The following is a 14,734-nucleotide window of genomic DNA, read 5'->3' on the forward strand; positions in this document are numbered from 1 at the left end:
ATATCAGCCACAGTGATCATCATCGACGGTGAGCTAACGTCACAGACATTCTAATAACACCGCGTATGGAATCCCAGAATGACTGAAGGAAGAGACTGCGGTTATAGTACACACCCTGTTTGAAACTAATTAAAGGCTTTCTATTAAAGACTAAATTTGTTTTGGTCAAGTTGGGATCTGCTCCGCCACCCTCACCGACAAACTAGAAGTTTGGTGTTCTGACAAGTGTCTCAGAGAGTTGATCAAAAGCCATTCGAAAGCAGCACTTTTCGGAAATATAAGCATGTAATCGATGTATCGACATAAATAAATAACTCAGTTTGTCAAACAAGAACAAACTATAGTACTTGAGTCTTTTCAATTTACTTCACATTTGTGAAAAAGGGGAAGCTACCATTAAATACTTACAGATAAGCTTGATGGTCTCCCCTGAACAATCCCCTGATTTGTCTAACGGTCGAGTGTCTTAGCAATAACTTCTACTTTGCTTTGTAACACAGGAACATGCTTAAAAAATAGCTTACCAGCAAAACAGCAATTGTAGAAGTTTTTTTTTATAATAGATACAAATAGTGACGTACTTAGTCTCTGGTCTGAGTCCGTCTGACTAATGTTTTTGCCTGCAGAGATCGCGCATATATTATTCGACTCGATCGAAACAGAAAGCTATATGTATGTTATTTGTTTGTTTTCCTGTACCTCGTATGCTGTCCATGTTTCGTTTTTTTTCTTAAGCGCTAAGAGCTTACTCCTAAGGAATGTGAGTATGCGCTTTACAAATTTGTATTTATTATTATACAAACAGTAATAATAATAAATATATTTATATATATAGGGCATTTTCTGCTATAGAGCAGACTCAATGTGCTGTACACAAATAAGAACAAATAAAGATGAAAAAATAGAGCACAAACAGATCGTATGTGCCCAACTCGCAGTTGAGGAAAATAATAATAATTAAAGTACACAGACAATTAATAAAACACACGGACACACGCAACACAACATGAAAACAGTATGTCTATAGACATTTAAATTTCTTGACTCTCTAACTCAAACACGGCCAGTGTTCTGTCATCTTAGCTGGCATATGTAAGACCTTACAGTTTCAAAAATTCCGCTGTGCTAATATTTTCTGTTATTTTAGTAACGTGTTAAAGTCGTCTTCGCCAGATCACGTGATGTGGGAGGTAACTCTGCACACATCCCCGGCCTAACAGGAAGTTGCTGCGTTGCTAGGAAACCAGGGACATCTTGAGCCCTTTCGTCGCTGAGCAGTTGGCATCTGTTGTTTGGAGGTCGATACAGCTGCTGACTGAATCTTTCGGCATACTTTCAATATAATTATGACGAAAGAATCGATGTCAGATGTAGAATTCCGCACTTTTCTTGCCAGGATACAGCAAGTACGATTTTCTAAGCCACGTTGTCTGGTCGCGCTGAGTAATCGTAATGATCTATACACACAGCACAAATGATGACAAGTGGTTTCTCCACAGACCTGCTATCTGTCGTACACACACACACACAGCAACAACAACAAGAGTAACCAGTAAGAGTGAGCATATGGACATGTTTTAAGATAAACGATTATGTATGAAGCATCTACTGTAAGACTAACGTGAAAGTTAATATTTTGGTCGAATTGTGTTTCAGGAAACCGATTCTCCTTACAGAAAACTTACTATACTGTATTCATCACGAGGATTTCTTAATGCACAACAGGTGAAAAGTAGATTTCCTTGTCTTCATGCCAAAAATCATCGAGGTCAAATCCACATACAAACCCTTAAACAGCAATGTTATTAGGATACCTAATACTTGAAAATTTTTAAAAATAACAAAATGAGCTATTTTTTTATCCTTACATTATTTTGTGTTTGATTGTTAAAATTTTTCACTTGAAAATTCCAAAGTAAAATTGCTCAGATTTGAATAATGTCGCAAAAATATTTTGGCCCATTTTCTTGTAGAGTATTTTTCAGTGCTCAAGATCTTTCTGTTACTTTCCAGTCAGGTGATTGTATCATCTAATTTGACTTTTTTGTTTAAAGATATTTTGAAATCTTTGCAGGCATCTCTTGTGCTGCATGCTTTTAGCCGCTCAGATGACAAAATCAAAGCCATCAGAATGTTGGAACCAGTCAGTTCTTAGCCGTTATAAGTATACTAAGTGTATAATCTATAGCCATGGAATGAAAACCCTAGAAAATTCATGTTTTTAGTTTCATCTTCCAGACTTTACGACTTGTTATGTCGTGATGGCATGTTTTTTTTTTCTGGTGATACTGAATGCTAATCATTTCTGGAATTATTGTCATATTTCATTGTGGTCTTTTGCTTAAATTGTGATAACTGCTTAACAGGTGTGTTTTGCTACACAAAGAACTGTGATACAATTGATATATTTACTAACCAGTCATTTGTAATAGTTTGTGAAATTCTTTTTGCAAAGAATGTTTTATTATTAAATAACTTTATATTTTTCATGACAGAGGTTATGTTGGATGACATGCCAGGATGCCCGTTTAATACTGCAAGCAATACCAATTCATCAGGATCGGCTCCGTGGTCTGGATTCTGTGAAAAGGTATTGTTATGCAGCGTTTGAAGCTCCAGGATATTAATTTGACATACCTGTTGATGTTACCACAACACTCCAACATTTTAATTTGTACAGTCACTTTTGCTGGCATCAAAACATTTTATTTGAATAAAGAGTGAAGAAATGATTCTGGCCATCTTTGGCGCATTGTTCCTTGCAGATCATTAACTGATGCTCAAACAGCTGTTGGGGAAGAGTTCATATTGAGTACATTCCCATATGAGGGAGACAAACGTAAAGCCTTAACCGTGCTTAAAACGGTAATTCTTTTCCTGTATATGTGTTTTTTATAACCTTATTCCACACTCTTGTTAGCTAAAAAGGTTAAATTGAAGACATAGCAGATTTTTTTAAACATTTGTATCTTAATGTCTATTGGAGAAATTCTCTATTGGAGAAAACAGTCGTATGGTATATTTACGTATTTTTTATCAGGACTTGTTTGCAACTTATATTTATGAGACAATCATGCATCTTTTGTTGTGCTTACTATCTCGAGAAAGCAGCAAATGAGAAGAAACAGTATTAACTTGGGGCAGACATTTTGCCATTGGCTGAGATGATTGTCGTGCTTACAGGTTCACTCCACTGTAGCAGATTTGATCCCAGCAGGTGGGCATCAGATGTATGCGCCTTTGGGAGGTGTCTTCTCACAGAGTCGACCCCTCAACCTCCATGTGTATGGCGATTTGTACACACAGAAAATGGATACACTGGTAGGAATAATCTTGCCTTGTGCTGATAAATATCCTTACGCAAAATCCATTGTACATTTTATTAAGACCATTATTTCTGGGGTCAAACTTATTAGTACTGTTTATACACAACTAAAATAGGGAATTTCCTAAACTGATGATAAAACTTTACCCATGCAGGGGCCAGGAAAGATTAACATTCCAGTAACTGCAAAGCAAGGTGTAGTTCCCTCCATCTACACCGGACACCCATCATATGCTTACCCAGTTGACAAAACATATGATGAAAGTCATCATTTTCCTGGCACCGTGGGGTTCCCAGCACGTGTTGAAGGGCCTTCTGTCTATCCGGGAGGCGCTCCACCTCTAGGTAGACACAGTGGAGTCCCAGCATCAACTGGTTTTCCAAAGCTTGATTCGGCAGGATTTGTATATTAAGCTTGTTTGATGTAACTGTTTCCTAGTAGACTGTAACAGCTTTAGTACAGATCTATTGGTCTATGGACAATTATGAATGCCATGTAACACTCCTGAACAACAGAGTTTAGAGCATTAAAAAAAGACGTAATACCTTTGCTTAGTCTTGAAAAGGAAAGCAACAGCAGACTGTGAAAAGGATACATATAATAAGGTATTCGCATATTTCTAAAAACTGCCAGAGTAGAAGTTAGCATCATTATTGCTATGATCTTCAAGTTTGTCAGACAGCTTGTAAAACCATGTAACATTTCTTGTATGTTTGATCTCTTTCCTTTGTATGGTACATTTTCTGTTGAGCAATATTAAATAAATCAGGAAAGACTCAGAGCAAATAAAAACTCAACCTGGTTTTTTTAATATATTTATTGTTTTACCTTCTCTGCATTTACAAACTTCATGCTGACAACAAACTTCTTCATCAACATATAGCAGGCATTTAGAGTCATTTACAATTACTGAAAATGGTTAACATGCAAAAGGCATAACTTACGGCTATTTGAGAATTGGTGTAATTTAACCTTCAAATTAATTTGCATACAGAGTATACACAAGAGTTGAACTTTTTTTGGTTTGCCTCCTGTCAACAGCTTGCAAGTGCAGTTATGATTCAGCAAACTGGCTTTATGCAGATTTGCTGCCTAGAGAAGCTAGTCACTTAAACAGGTGCATATCTGAATCATTTAAATGATAAATCGGAACTGTTGTTACACTACTGGCAAGCTGAAGAACCAATAACTTAAAGAATCAACCACGTTTTGTGCAAGTGCACAAATAAATGTAAATTTGCCTTTTGTGATTGGATACAAATTTCAAAAAGCCTTAAGAAGTGCCACGCTTTCAGACCTCTGTCTTTAAAATTTCAGTGTCGATCAAAGAACAAAACTTTTAATTTGTTCAGAAAAGACTGTATAAGAAAGTTTTGAATATGCATGATAGCAATACAGGGATTGCAATATGAATGGGGTGGGTGGGCTGAGGCTGGAACTAAGGCTATATCACGGCAAGGCAGCCGGCCTGCAAATAGAAGCCACTTGCAGAGAAAGAACAGCGTACCTGGGACAAGAAATGAACCCAGGACAGTCATCCCTCACTGTATTGGTAACAGGTGCTAACTGTTGTGCCATTGGACTGCCTACAATGCAGAGAGGAGAACAGAGGCATTTAAGACGAAATGCCAGAGTGAATTGCCTACATGGGGCAAAAACAAATAACTATGTATGAAGCAGAGTCACCACCATCACGGGACACCAAGAACCCCTTCTTACAACAGCGAAACAGTGCAAGTCTGGTTCTGTTTAGCACGACACTTTCTCTAAAACCATCCTTGGAAGGAGGTCAATACAGAAGTGGACAAAAGAAGAAGTTACTTGCAATCACAAAGGAGTGGACTGGATGTTCCATTCAGCACCTGCTCAGCATCATCACCCAAGACGAGCCTAACTGGTGAGCCTTGTCAACTGATGCACCTATCCAGCCATTCCGCTTGGAGGCCAGTACCAGTGGACCAGCATAACCGTTCATTAACTGGTACCAATCAAACGACTGAATGAATGAATACAGAGAGAAGATAAAGCTAAATAATGGGATTCAAAGTGTTTATTGTTGACATGCCAAGACTTTGGAGTCTATGAGTAGCCTTTAGTAAAGGGACAATGTACGTTGCAGTTTCTAAACTATGCTCCTGATATGATCATATTACTGAGTATGAAAGAAAATTCTCAGTACACGTTGCCACTTAAACATGTGACCAGCTACTCAAATAAAGTAAGAAATAAATATTTCACACATTATTTTATGCACATCACCTGCTCAATGTCGTAAATGATAATGTTAAGACAAAACACTTATTTACACAGTATCACTTTCAGGAATGTTTCTTCACACCGCTCATTATGAAATTGCTGTGTCACAAAGTACTAAAGCTTCTTCAAATGCACAACAGATGGCTGTTTCAGCCCAAAGGAACATGGTTCACATGCAATGTTGCATCACCAGCCTTTCTGATAAAACTTGAATGCAGATATATTTGCTGAAAAGTTTTACATGCATTGTGTACCATGTTATAAACGTATTATGAACCACAAAGATCCGGGCAGAAAGCCCAACTCTCATGCGTTTATACAAAAACAAACTGTTGTTGAACAGTTATACTAATCCAAAGACACGATTTTAAGAAAACAGGAGGAAAGAAGCTATGCAATTTTGAAACCACACAACAGAAGATGCACAAGTTACAGCCTCAGTTCAGTCTAGAAATATATAGTGATACAGGGCGACACATTTACGCATTAAAAGCACAAACTCCCTGATCTAACTGAACATGGATAATACAGTCATGCCAGAAAGACTGGCAAAGAAAAATGTGATGGTAGCTTAATAATCAAAAGTATCGCATTCTCACAGTAATTGATTAGATGGATTCAGCTACAGATTATAAAAAAAAATGTAACCGACTCCATTAAACACAGACGAAATGATGTGAGGTAAGCACGAGGCAGCAATTACCATAACTTGCATGTGCTTTTGCACAAAAATACTGTATAGTCCACAACTTTACAGGAGCATGTTAACCACTGCTTTTAAGGTCACTGCCTATAGTCACAACTTGCTGTATCAGCTGATTGGCTGATTCCCATTGCACTGTTTTATCACATACTTTCCATTTGTTTAAAAAAACAGATCATGGAATTTGTATACAAGTGTAGTGCACTGATATGAGTTGATTGATGGCAAACTAAAATCAACTGCACTACATTGTCACTGAGCAGTTTGGGTACTGTTAGGTCTCACTGAGCCCTTGGTGAGTAAGATATCAGTTTTTGTTCACACAAAGAGTCACATGATGATCTTAAGTGGTTTGGCTGGGTATTATCACAGCAGTCAATGCACTTACACGTACAAGGTTGTCTGTTGTCAAAGACATTTCAAATGTAATTAACTTTTGATTAAAAGGTTTGTAAAAGGGTATCAGCACTGTGTGTAGATCCAATTCTCTATGTATGGAAGTTTGCACTCACAACACCACACCACAAAGTTAAATGCTGAAGCCATCTTCTAACAATAACACACATACACACCTCCTCCCCCCTCCCCCCAAAATGAAAAAAAATCTCCTGCACACTGTGCAAGGACAGCTGTATCTAACGGAATTTTTATAAATTTTATGCAAGGGAAATTAATTTGTGCTTCATTAATTAAAAGAGTCATTATGTATTACAGCAATTACAACTACAATGAAGACTGGTGACAAGCAGAATGAGATCAAATGTGATACGTGTGCAGAAGCTGATTTGGAGGTCAGGTCATTCAATAATGCCTCTGTCCTGAAGTGCTCAGAATTCTGCCTGCTTACAGTAGGTTCATGCAAACAAGCACGCAGCTTTGACTTCTCTTGCACTACAGTCCTACAGCACTGTAACAATCCCGTCACAATGACTAGCTCAACTCAAGAAGAACATTAATGGGGTAATTACTGTGCTAACACTCAACAAGCCTCTTTAACTATACCGGAGAACTACATTTTTTTAATATCCATTTTTTTCTGAAAAGACGTTCTTTTGACTTCACAAGAAATTTACTACCAGTCAACATTAACACAATCTTGCATAAATAGCATTCTATTTTTCCTTACCAAGCTGCTGACATCCTGAAACATTTGACATGCTTTGTTTAAGCATTCATTCATTTGTGAATAAAATTAATATTTAATAAATTAATATTAGCATCTACATTATTCAGCATATGTGATTGGTTGTAATATTTATAGGAACATGTCATCAGTGGCATTCTGTGACCATAACACGATTATATTACATGTCATTAATAACCTAAATTTTTTATTCTAACTACATAGCTGTAGTTTGTCTTTTGATTCACATAAATTATAAGTCCAAATTTGACCAAACTGGTCAAAAGCAAAGTCACATGTACTTGTAATCAACACAGCTGTATATATTAATTTAATTTAATATTTACTTAATCAGTATAAGCCTACAACATTTCAAAATTATCTTTTACACATTATGGGACAAACTCATTTCTACTAAGATTACTCAATAAGTTACCCTGAGGTTACTAAGTGAATAAATTATCAGAAAATGTCACTAAACCCAAGCTTCTCCATAGCAAGCATATGCTAGTGACTATTTACTGACATAAAAAATATTTCTTTTAAATGCTTAAATAAGCAACAAAATCAAACGTATGATTCTTCAATGGCATTTACCTATCCTGTTAGCATCATTATTTGTTGTACTGTGAAAATTAGCAATTAGTAATTGAAGCTGTTGCTAATGATGCTGTATAGTCAAGGCTTTATGATGGACATGTTTCATTCTTAAATTTGCATTTGACTTTAGCCTTTCAACATATCTAGATAAAGATATTGTTAACATTTTGTCAACTTCAAATGGCAACATTATCAAAGTTCTGCTGGCACCAAAAAAGTACATGCACAACACATACACCCACCCACTTATCCCTCTCTCTTTACCCCAAGATTGTATAAGCTAACCCACTGAATATAGCAGCATTCCAATTAGTAATCATGTCTTCATTAATGAAAAGCAAACAATGATGTCATTTCTGCTAAACTATTTATGATGTTGAAAAAAAAAGGTTTCTATGAGCCACCAAATATGTACATGCATCTGCAAACATGACCAGGAAGGTCCTGGAAGTGAAGAAATCAGAGAATCGCTGCTTTCAAATTTTATATGCAGACGTACACAATGGTTGTGATTGTTTTCTCTTCTGTTTTATAATTCAGCAGTTCATAGAAATCTGAGCAATGTTCTTCCTTACCATTTAGTGTACACATCAAGTGATATGTTACCATAATGATTGAGAACAGGTATCATTAAAAAAGGCAGGAGCTACATTTCTACATTTCCTGCCAAAATTCTTACATGCAGAACCCCTCATAAGTGGCAGCAATGCTTTTTAAAACTTTGAAGCATTCTTTGAGCAGTTGGTTTACCTGAGAAAGATTCAGCTTTACATGCAGGTTTTTCTGGACTTATGTCCACTCAATATTTGGCTTTCAAAAGTGTGCAAAAAAAAAAAACAAAAAAAAAAAAAAAACAATCCCAAAAATAAATTAAAAAAAAAAAAAATAAAACCTTAGCACCAAAGGAAAATGCTGAAAGAATGGTTAAACTTTTACAGACCAAAATATTTGTTCTAAAATTCTGCCATAAGAGGGTGCAGTCAACTCTCCTCTGCCCTCAGGCATTGCTTTATTTAAATTCAGGGTTTTAAATTCTGACGTATCGATGTATGATGAAAGTAAGGAAAGCTAATCCCTAGCTTTCTTGATTCCTTTTCAAAATTCTGATGAATGCATTAAAATATCTCAACCTGCTACTTTAGAGAGGTAACTGCATTATTGGTGGGTGCTCTTCTGTACCTGAAGAACTAGTGACAGCGCCTGTAAAAGTCTGGTATTTTCCAGTTACTATCAAGATTTTTAAAGCATCTATTTTTTTCCTAGCAAAACCAAACACATAACAAAAATAAAACTAGCAGCAAGTCATAACAAAGATGGTAGAACAATTTAACAAATTCACAGCACTTCTACTATATTAGTATAAATTAATGAAACCAAACTTTCCTTACTGGTGTCTCAGCAGTAACTTTAGTTCGATGTACAGTTTAGACAGTCCATTGGCAGTACCTTTATAATTGTAGTAGATTGTATGATCACTTTTACCTGATAACAAATGCCTCTGATTAATATGTTGTCACTAATGTAATTGCATCAAACGAGCAACATTCTAGTTCCAGAGAATTTGGAGCAAATAAAATATGTGTGCCTACTCGGGCAACAAAAATCAGCGGACTTAAATCAGATGAATGAAAGTCCTAATGCAGGTGGTTTGGCGTTGCACGCAGAGAACACATCCAGTTGTAGGAATAAAACTGCACCATTCCATACCAAATATCAGAAAATGCACTTAAGAACAATACTTTTGTTTTCATTTGTTCATTTTCCTTAAAGATAGATGGCAGTTTGTGTCTCTCTTCTTTTCTCCATGCACTCTCCACTTTTTTTTCAGAAAAAAGTTTCCTTCTCGTGCAAAAAGCTTGCAGCAGAGCTCACATTGTGTTGTAATCTTGTTGTAAACCAAAGATCCATTTTTTGTATTCCTGTCTGCATTCACACACTTAATCTGGAGTGGGAAAACAAATGAATACTTTGTTTATGATAGTTTGTCTTCCTTTGTTTAAGCACTTGACATGGGAAAAAGTGTGAAACATTTATACACGACAAAAGGCTTCAACTTCCCTGATGCTAGTAAGACAAGGATGTTAGAGCCAAATTTTGTGCAGATGTGTCCATAGCTTCGTCCATATTATTTACAAGGCTGATAAAGACTCTTCCTTGTTTTGCTGAAGGAGTTTAGATTGGGTGAAAGGGGTCCTTCAACATGGGCTATTTTCCTTTTTGTTTGCTTGAGTTTTTGTCTTTTATGGCTGGTGTCGATTTTAACTAATCAAACTTAAAAATGAGTCTCTAGATGGGTGTCACCTAGATCAATGCCATCATCTTCACAGTCATGACCTTCAGCATGAGCTTGGCCCTCGTCTGCGTCCTCATCACATGCTTCAGAGGGATCATTGCTGTCCAACCACCGTTGCACACGAAACACTAACCCTTCCTGGTAGGAAGACTCGTCACAGATAATCTCTGCCTCGATCCCTTGCCGAGAACACATTTCGTGCATTTTAATTGGCTGAAAATGTTTTGGAGAGTTGGCAGGATGAATTAGCATGGAGCCATTTGATCCATGTGATTCTCCCACTTCCCCGTCTTGAGAGACCAAAACACTGTGATGGGAGGGTGGGTAAAACTTATGGGAGGAGGATGCAAGATAAGTGCTAGCCTTTTCACCATCACCTCCATCGTGAAGTTGAGGTGATGTGATGGGCTCATCATCACTCCCAGAAGCCCACGGGGGAGGGAAACTTAGAGAGTCCACCCATGCAGGCGGGAGGGATATGCTGCTGGGAAGAAGACTAGAGTCGCCATTTGGTGAAGCGCCATCTGCAGGAGGAAAGATGTCAAATATCGGGCGGTGTGAAGAAGCAGGCTGGTTAGCTGATATTGTGTTCTGCGGTGATATGTAAGGGGAACCGCTTTCTGTCAGATGGTTGTAGGCCAAGTTGTCTGCCCACGAGGGTGCTTGTGACATCAGAGGATGCTCATCATCAGGCATGCTAAGTGAGACAGACGAAGGCACAGGAGGAAGCTGTGTCTGTCGTCGCCAAGGTAGAACTCGTTCAACTTCTGTCTCCTCAGGTGGAAGGCTTTCTGGTTCTTCAGAATCTTAAAAAAGGTAGCATGGAATCATGGCACTCCATATCACTTGTGAAAAGAAAAGTAATCAAGCTAAATCCAACATTATGTGTATCTATTCAGCACTGATAAAGCCTCTTCCACTTGTCTGAGTTTATTTTCTTGGAAGTTAATTCCTAAAAATGAGGCAAAATAAAACTTTTCATGTCCCAAATCAGCTGCATGGAAATGCTTAGCAGAAATATGATGCAAGTGAGCATATGCTGTCTCACACCCAGAGACAAGTATTAGTAATGCGACATGTTTACTTGTGTGTTGTACTGGTTTCAAAGTGTGACCACTAGACAGCAAATGCACGTGGCAACTGACCTTTCTGGCTGTAGGCAGATCTGGTACTGGCAACAGAACCAGCATCATCTTCATTCTGTTGCTCTTGACAGTCAGACACTTCATCTGTTTTCAGAAAATGGGGATGGCGACTTTAAAACACATTAAGTCAAATGTTGTGAGCCTCCCCAGACACTCACACACAGGGGTATACACATCCATCTATATGTTTGTTCTTTCTTTCTCCATCTTTCACTTCCATGCACGCACATACAATTCTAAACAAATTAATTGAATGTTGCTTGCAGACACAAGAAATTGAATAAAAATTGTAAAATGCCTGTTTTCAAAAATACTAAAATTTTAAATGTCACATCCACTCATAACAGACAGTATGAAAGCCAAGTTGTTTTAAAAAAGTATTTTGATAAACATGTGTCTTACCTTTGTGCATCAGTTTTGTTTCATCTGTGGTGACTGCTGTATCACAGTTGACAGCTATCTGAGTTATTTTCATTTCATCTGTGGTCATGGCTGTGTCACAGATGGCAGTATTGTCTTTGGAGGTGGGTTTATCTTGGCTTTCATTGTGCAAGTGCTGTAGGCTGATCAGGCGATGAAGATGCGGATGCATCTGGTGATGAGAAGTCCGTTGTTGTGGTGCGTCTTCAACTGAATGTCTCCTCTCGATATGCTTGCAAGACAAGGCCAAAGAAGAATTTTTTTCAAAGTCATTCATGTGAAGATGTTTCTGGACATAGATACTTGTGTAACATGGAAATGACATCTAAATGTTGGAGACTATGTTCACCTAGTGTGCATGCCCACAAATACGCATCCACAGGCCCTTAAACATCCACAATATCACTGAAGCAACAGGCATTTTATCATCCCTGTTTTCACAAGCAAAATATCCAGAAAATTCTAGCAACACTAAGACTTCCAGCTCACAATCTCCTATATATTTTTATTTCTTAAACCCGGTTGTGAAGATTGGAACAGACCTATCCTCTAGCAAACCTGCTACACTGGTGATCACCTGATATAGCTGTAGTACGCTGTCAGTCCTTGATGTGTCAGATCTCTATAAATAATATACAATCTTGTCTTGTCTCTCCTCTTCCCAACATGTCCGTATGCCTAGCTCAATCAGTCTTGAGCTTTCAATGTAGGGCACAAACGTTTATCATCTCAAGATTCATTGATAAGACCACTTGTGCCAGTTAACCATGTCCTTGGGCATACTGCTATCATTTCTTTCCTTACCTTATTTGTCACTGCAAATGCACTCTATGCTAATTAGCTTCTCATTAGTAGAAATAAGTCATACATATACACATCTGTCAGAGATGAAGGCTGTTAATAGCTGATGGTTAACATTATTATAAAAAGTGTACTGCACTTTACCACAACATTGATGTCATGCTCTGAGTGCTAATCAAGAATATAAACAACTTAAACAGCTAACCCTAACCCAGAGATTGTACAATATATGAAAAAAGTGAAAGCTATATATGGATCTTCTGATGGGTCCTTTCAGCACTGTGGAGAGAGTAGCAAGCAGGTACTAAGACTGAGGAATGAGATTAATAGACTCACAATAAGTTAACATTCAGTTAAAGTTAGTTGGTTAAAGTGATAATCTGATTCTTGTTAAAACTGCTGAATCCATAAAATATAGTGCAGGTTATTTATGATGGTCATAGGCCATGCAGACAGTTCAAGCATCCTTGACTAAGCCTACCCAATCTCCACTTGATTCATGAGAACCCTGACAATGTTACATACTTCATGTCTCTGAAGACTAGATGATGCACTGAGCCACATTCTACTTTATCTTACATTTCCTGCCACATAACAAAACGCTCATGACTCACCATTTTGTGTGACCTAGTCATTGCATCTACAAGCACATGATGAATGTGGCTGTCTTCCACATCCTTTTTAGAAAAAACTGCTTCAACAGAGTGAATGTCATAGACTGCAGGTGCTGGTTTGTAGTAAACATCACCTGAAGGCCTGCAAACAACAGTTGTTAGCCTTGTTCATCAAGCAGTTCAGGGAAATACTCTTTTTAATCTCTTTTAGTTCCAGTTTAATATCTTTTTTTTAATACTTTTAAACAAAGAAATCAGGGTTTCATGATAAGATTCTGTAACAGTATCAAATAACCAAATCGTCAACAACTAACAAAATAAACGTCAAAATAAATTTTGAAAAAGATTACAAAATGCCCAGCAGAGTCTACTAACACTGCAACAGACAAAATTGATGGAATGGAATTCTGAACACTCACTCAATGCTGTTGGAAGACCCTTGCTTGTTCATTTTGTTGGTGATGGAAGAATCTTGGACAGAAAGAGGGTTGATGAATCCTCCGTGAGAACTGATGTGGTGCAAAGCATCCCGAACATTCAGCTTGGAGAACACACTGAGAATGTGGGTCTCTCTGGTCTGAGGCTTCTCACGCAGTAAAACAGGTTTCAGAAACTTCATGTTAAAGTGCTCAAATCTGTCACGTGAACAGAAATTAAAAAAAGCTTGAGTGAGATAAGAATGTCATCATAAATAAGCTGCAATATGAAGCAGTAAATTTACGAATAATGCTGCTTCAGGCAAAAGTCCTTGACCTTTTCTGGGGATATCAGTAGGTAAAATTACGAGAACATAAAACACGGATCGCTAAGTGCAATCTTCTGTCAGTGCTTCAAAGTAGCCTAGTCATATGACAAGAGAAACTCTCTTACTTGTACTTAGAAAGAAGTAAACTTTTTACCTTACTATTGTTGAACAGGTTAGTCTAGTCTACAATTATGAGACTTTACTATAAGTGCACCAAAAGTGCACAATCAGAGCAGACAATAAACACTAAATAAAATAATCTCACAAAAGGAATCCAAGTAAGCACTTCTAATAATGACAAAAGACATTTGTCTAGGGGAAATGTCTTGCCATAGCGCTTGCTTTTACTATGTTATGTTAAGTCCAGCATTTGAATTGTAAGTGCACAATCCTTCAATTTCTCTGAAATCTTCTGTTACAACACTACTGGAACTACAAAAGCTCAAAGAAAAGGTGCAATGAAGAGTAGGATAGACAGGGTTTCTAGTGATTCTTACCTATTCTTGATTGAATTATTGGTTGTTCTGCCAACAATATCCTCCATGCCTGCCATTATGTGGTCAATCAGCTGGAAGAAGAAAAAGAATCAAAGTTTCTTAATGTTGTAAAGACTACGCACAGCACTCCATTCAGCCCTGTGTTTCCAGTGACTAGAAACTAGCCTTGCTTTCTGTCTGTACAACCTACACTGGAAATATCAATCTCACC

At 37.5% G+C, this 14,734-nt stretch overlaps 2 protein-coding genes across 4 annotated transcripts in view; one reads left to right on the forward strand and one right to left on the reverse strand.

The window, feature by feature from the left end:
* Positions 1-1,242: 1,242 nt before the first annotated feature.
* On the forward strand, positions 1,243-4,128 carry LOC112576617. Its single transcript, XM_025259209.1, has 7 exons — positions 1,243-1,406; positions 1,657-1,725; positions 2,075-2,143; positions 2,496-2,590; positions 2,766-2,865; positions 3,184-3,321; positions 3,481-4,128. The coding sequence occupies exons 1-7, from the start codon at positions 1,347-1,349 to the stop codon at positions 3,736-3,738; spliced, it is 789 nt and encodes a 262-aa protein (XP_025114994.1). The 5' UTR covers positions 1,243-1,346; the 3' UTR covers positions 3,739-4,128.
* LOC112576616 (probable Na(+)/H(+) antiporter nhx-9) overlaps positions 4,129-14,734 on the reverse strand; it is a 35,895-nt gene continuing 25,289 nt past the window's right edge. For all 3 annotated transcript variants that reach the window (XM_025259208.1, XM_025259206.1, XM_025259207.1), the window contains 6 exons: positions 14,524-14,594; positions 13,701-13,916; positions 13,282-13,423; positions 11,849-12,098; positions 11,447-11,530; positions 4,129-11,107 (listed from right to left, as the gene is read on the reverse strand). In XM_025259208.1, the coding sequence (XP_025114993.1) occupies positions 10,281-11,107; positions 11,447-11,530; positions 11,849-12,098; positions 13,282-13,423; positions 13,701-13,916; positions 14,524-14,594 (1,590 nt within the window). In that variant the 3' untranslated portion in view covers positions 4,129-10,280. The remainder of the gene's footprint in view (positions 11,108-11,446; positions 11,531-11,848; positions 12,099-13,281; positions 13,424-13,700; positions 13,917-14,523; positions 14,595-14,734) is intronic.

This window comes from Pomacea canaliculata, linkage group LG12 (genome assembly GCF_003073045.1).
Source record: "Pomacea canaliculata isolate SZHN2017 linkage group LG12, ASM307304v1, whole genome shotgun sequence".
Lineage (NCBI taxonomy): Eukaryota > Metazoa > Mollusca > Gastropoda > Architaenioglossa > Ampullariidae > Pomacea > Pomacea canaliculata.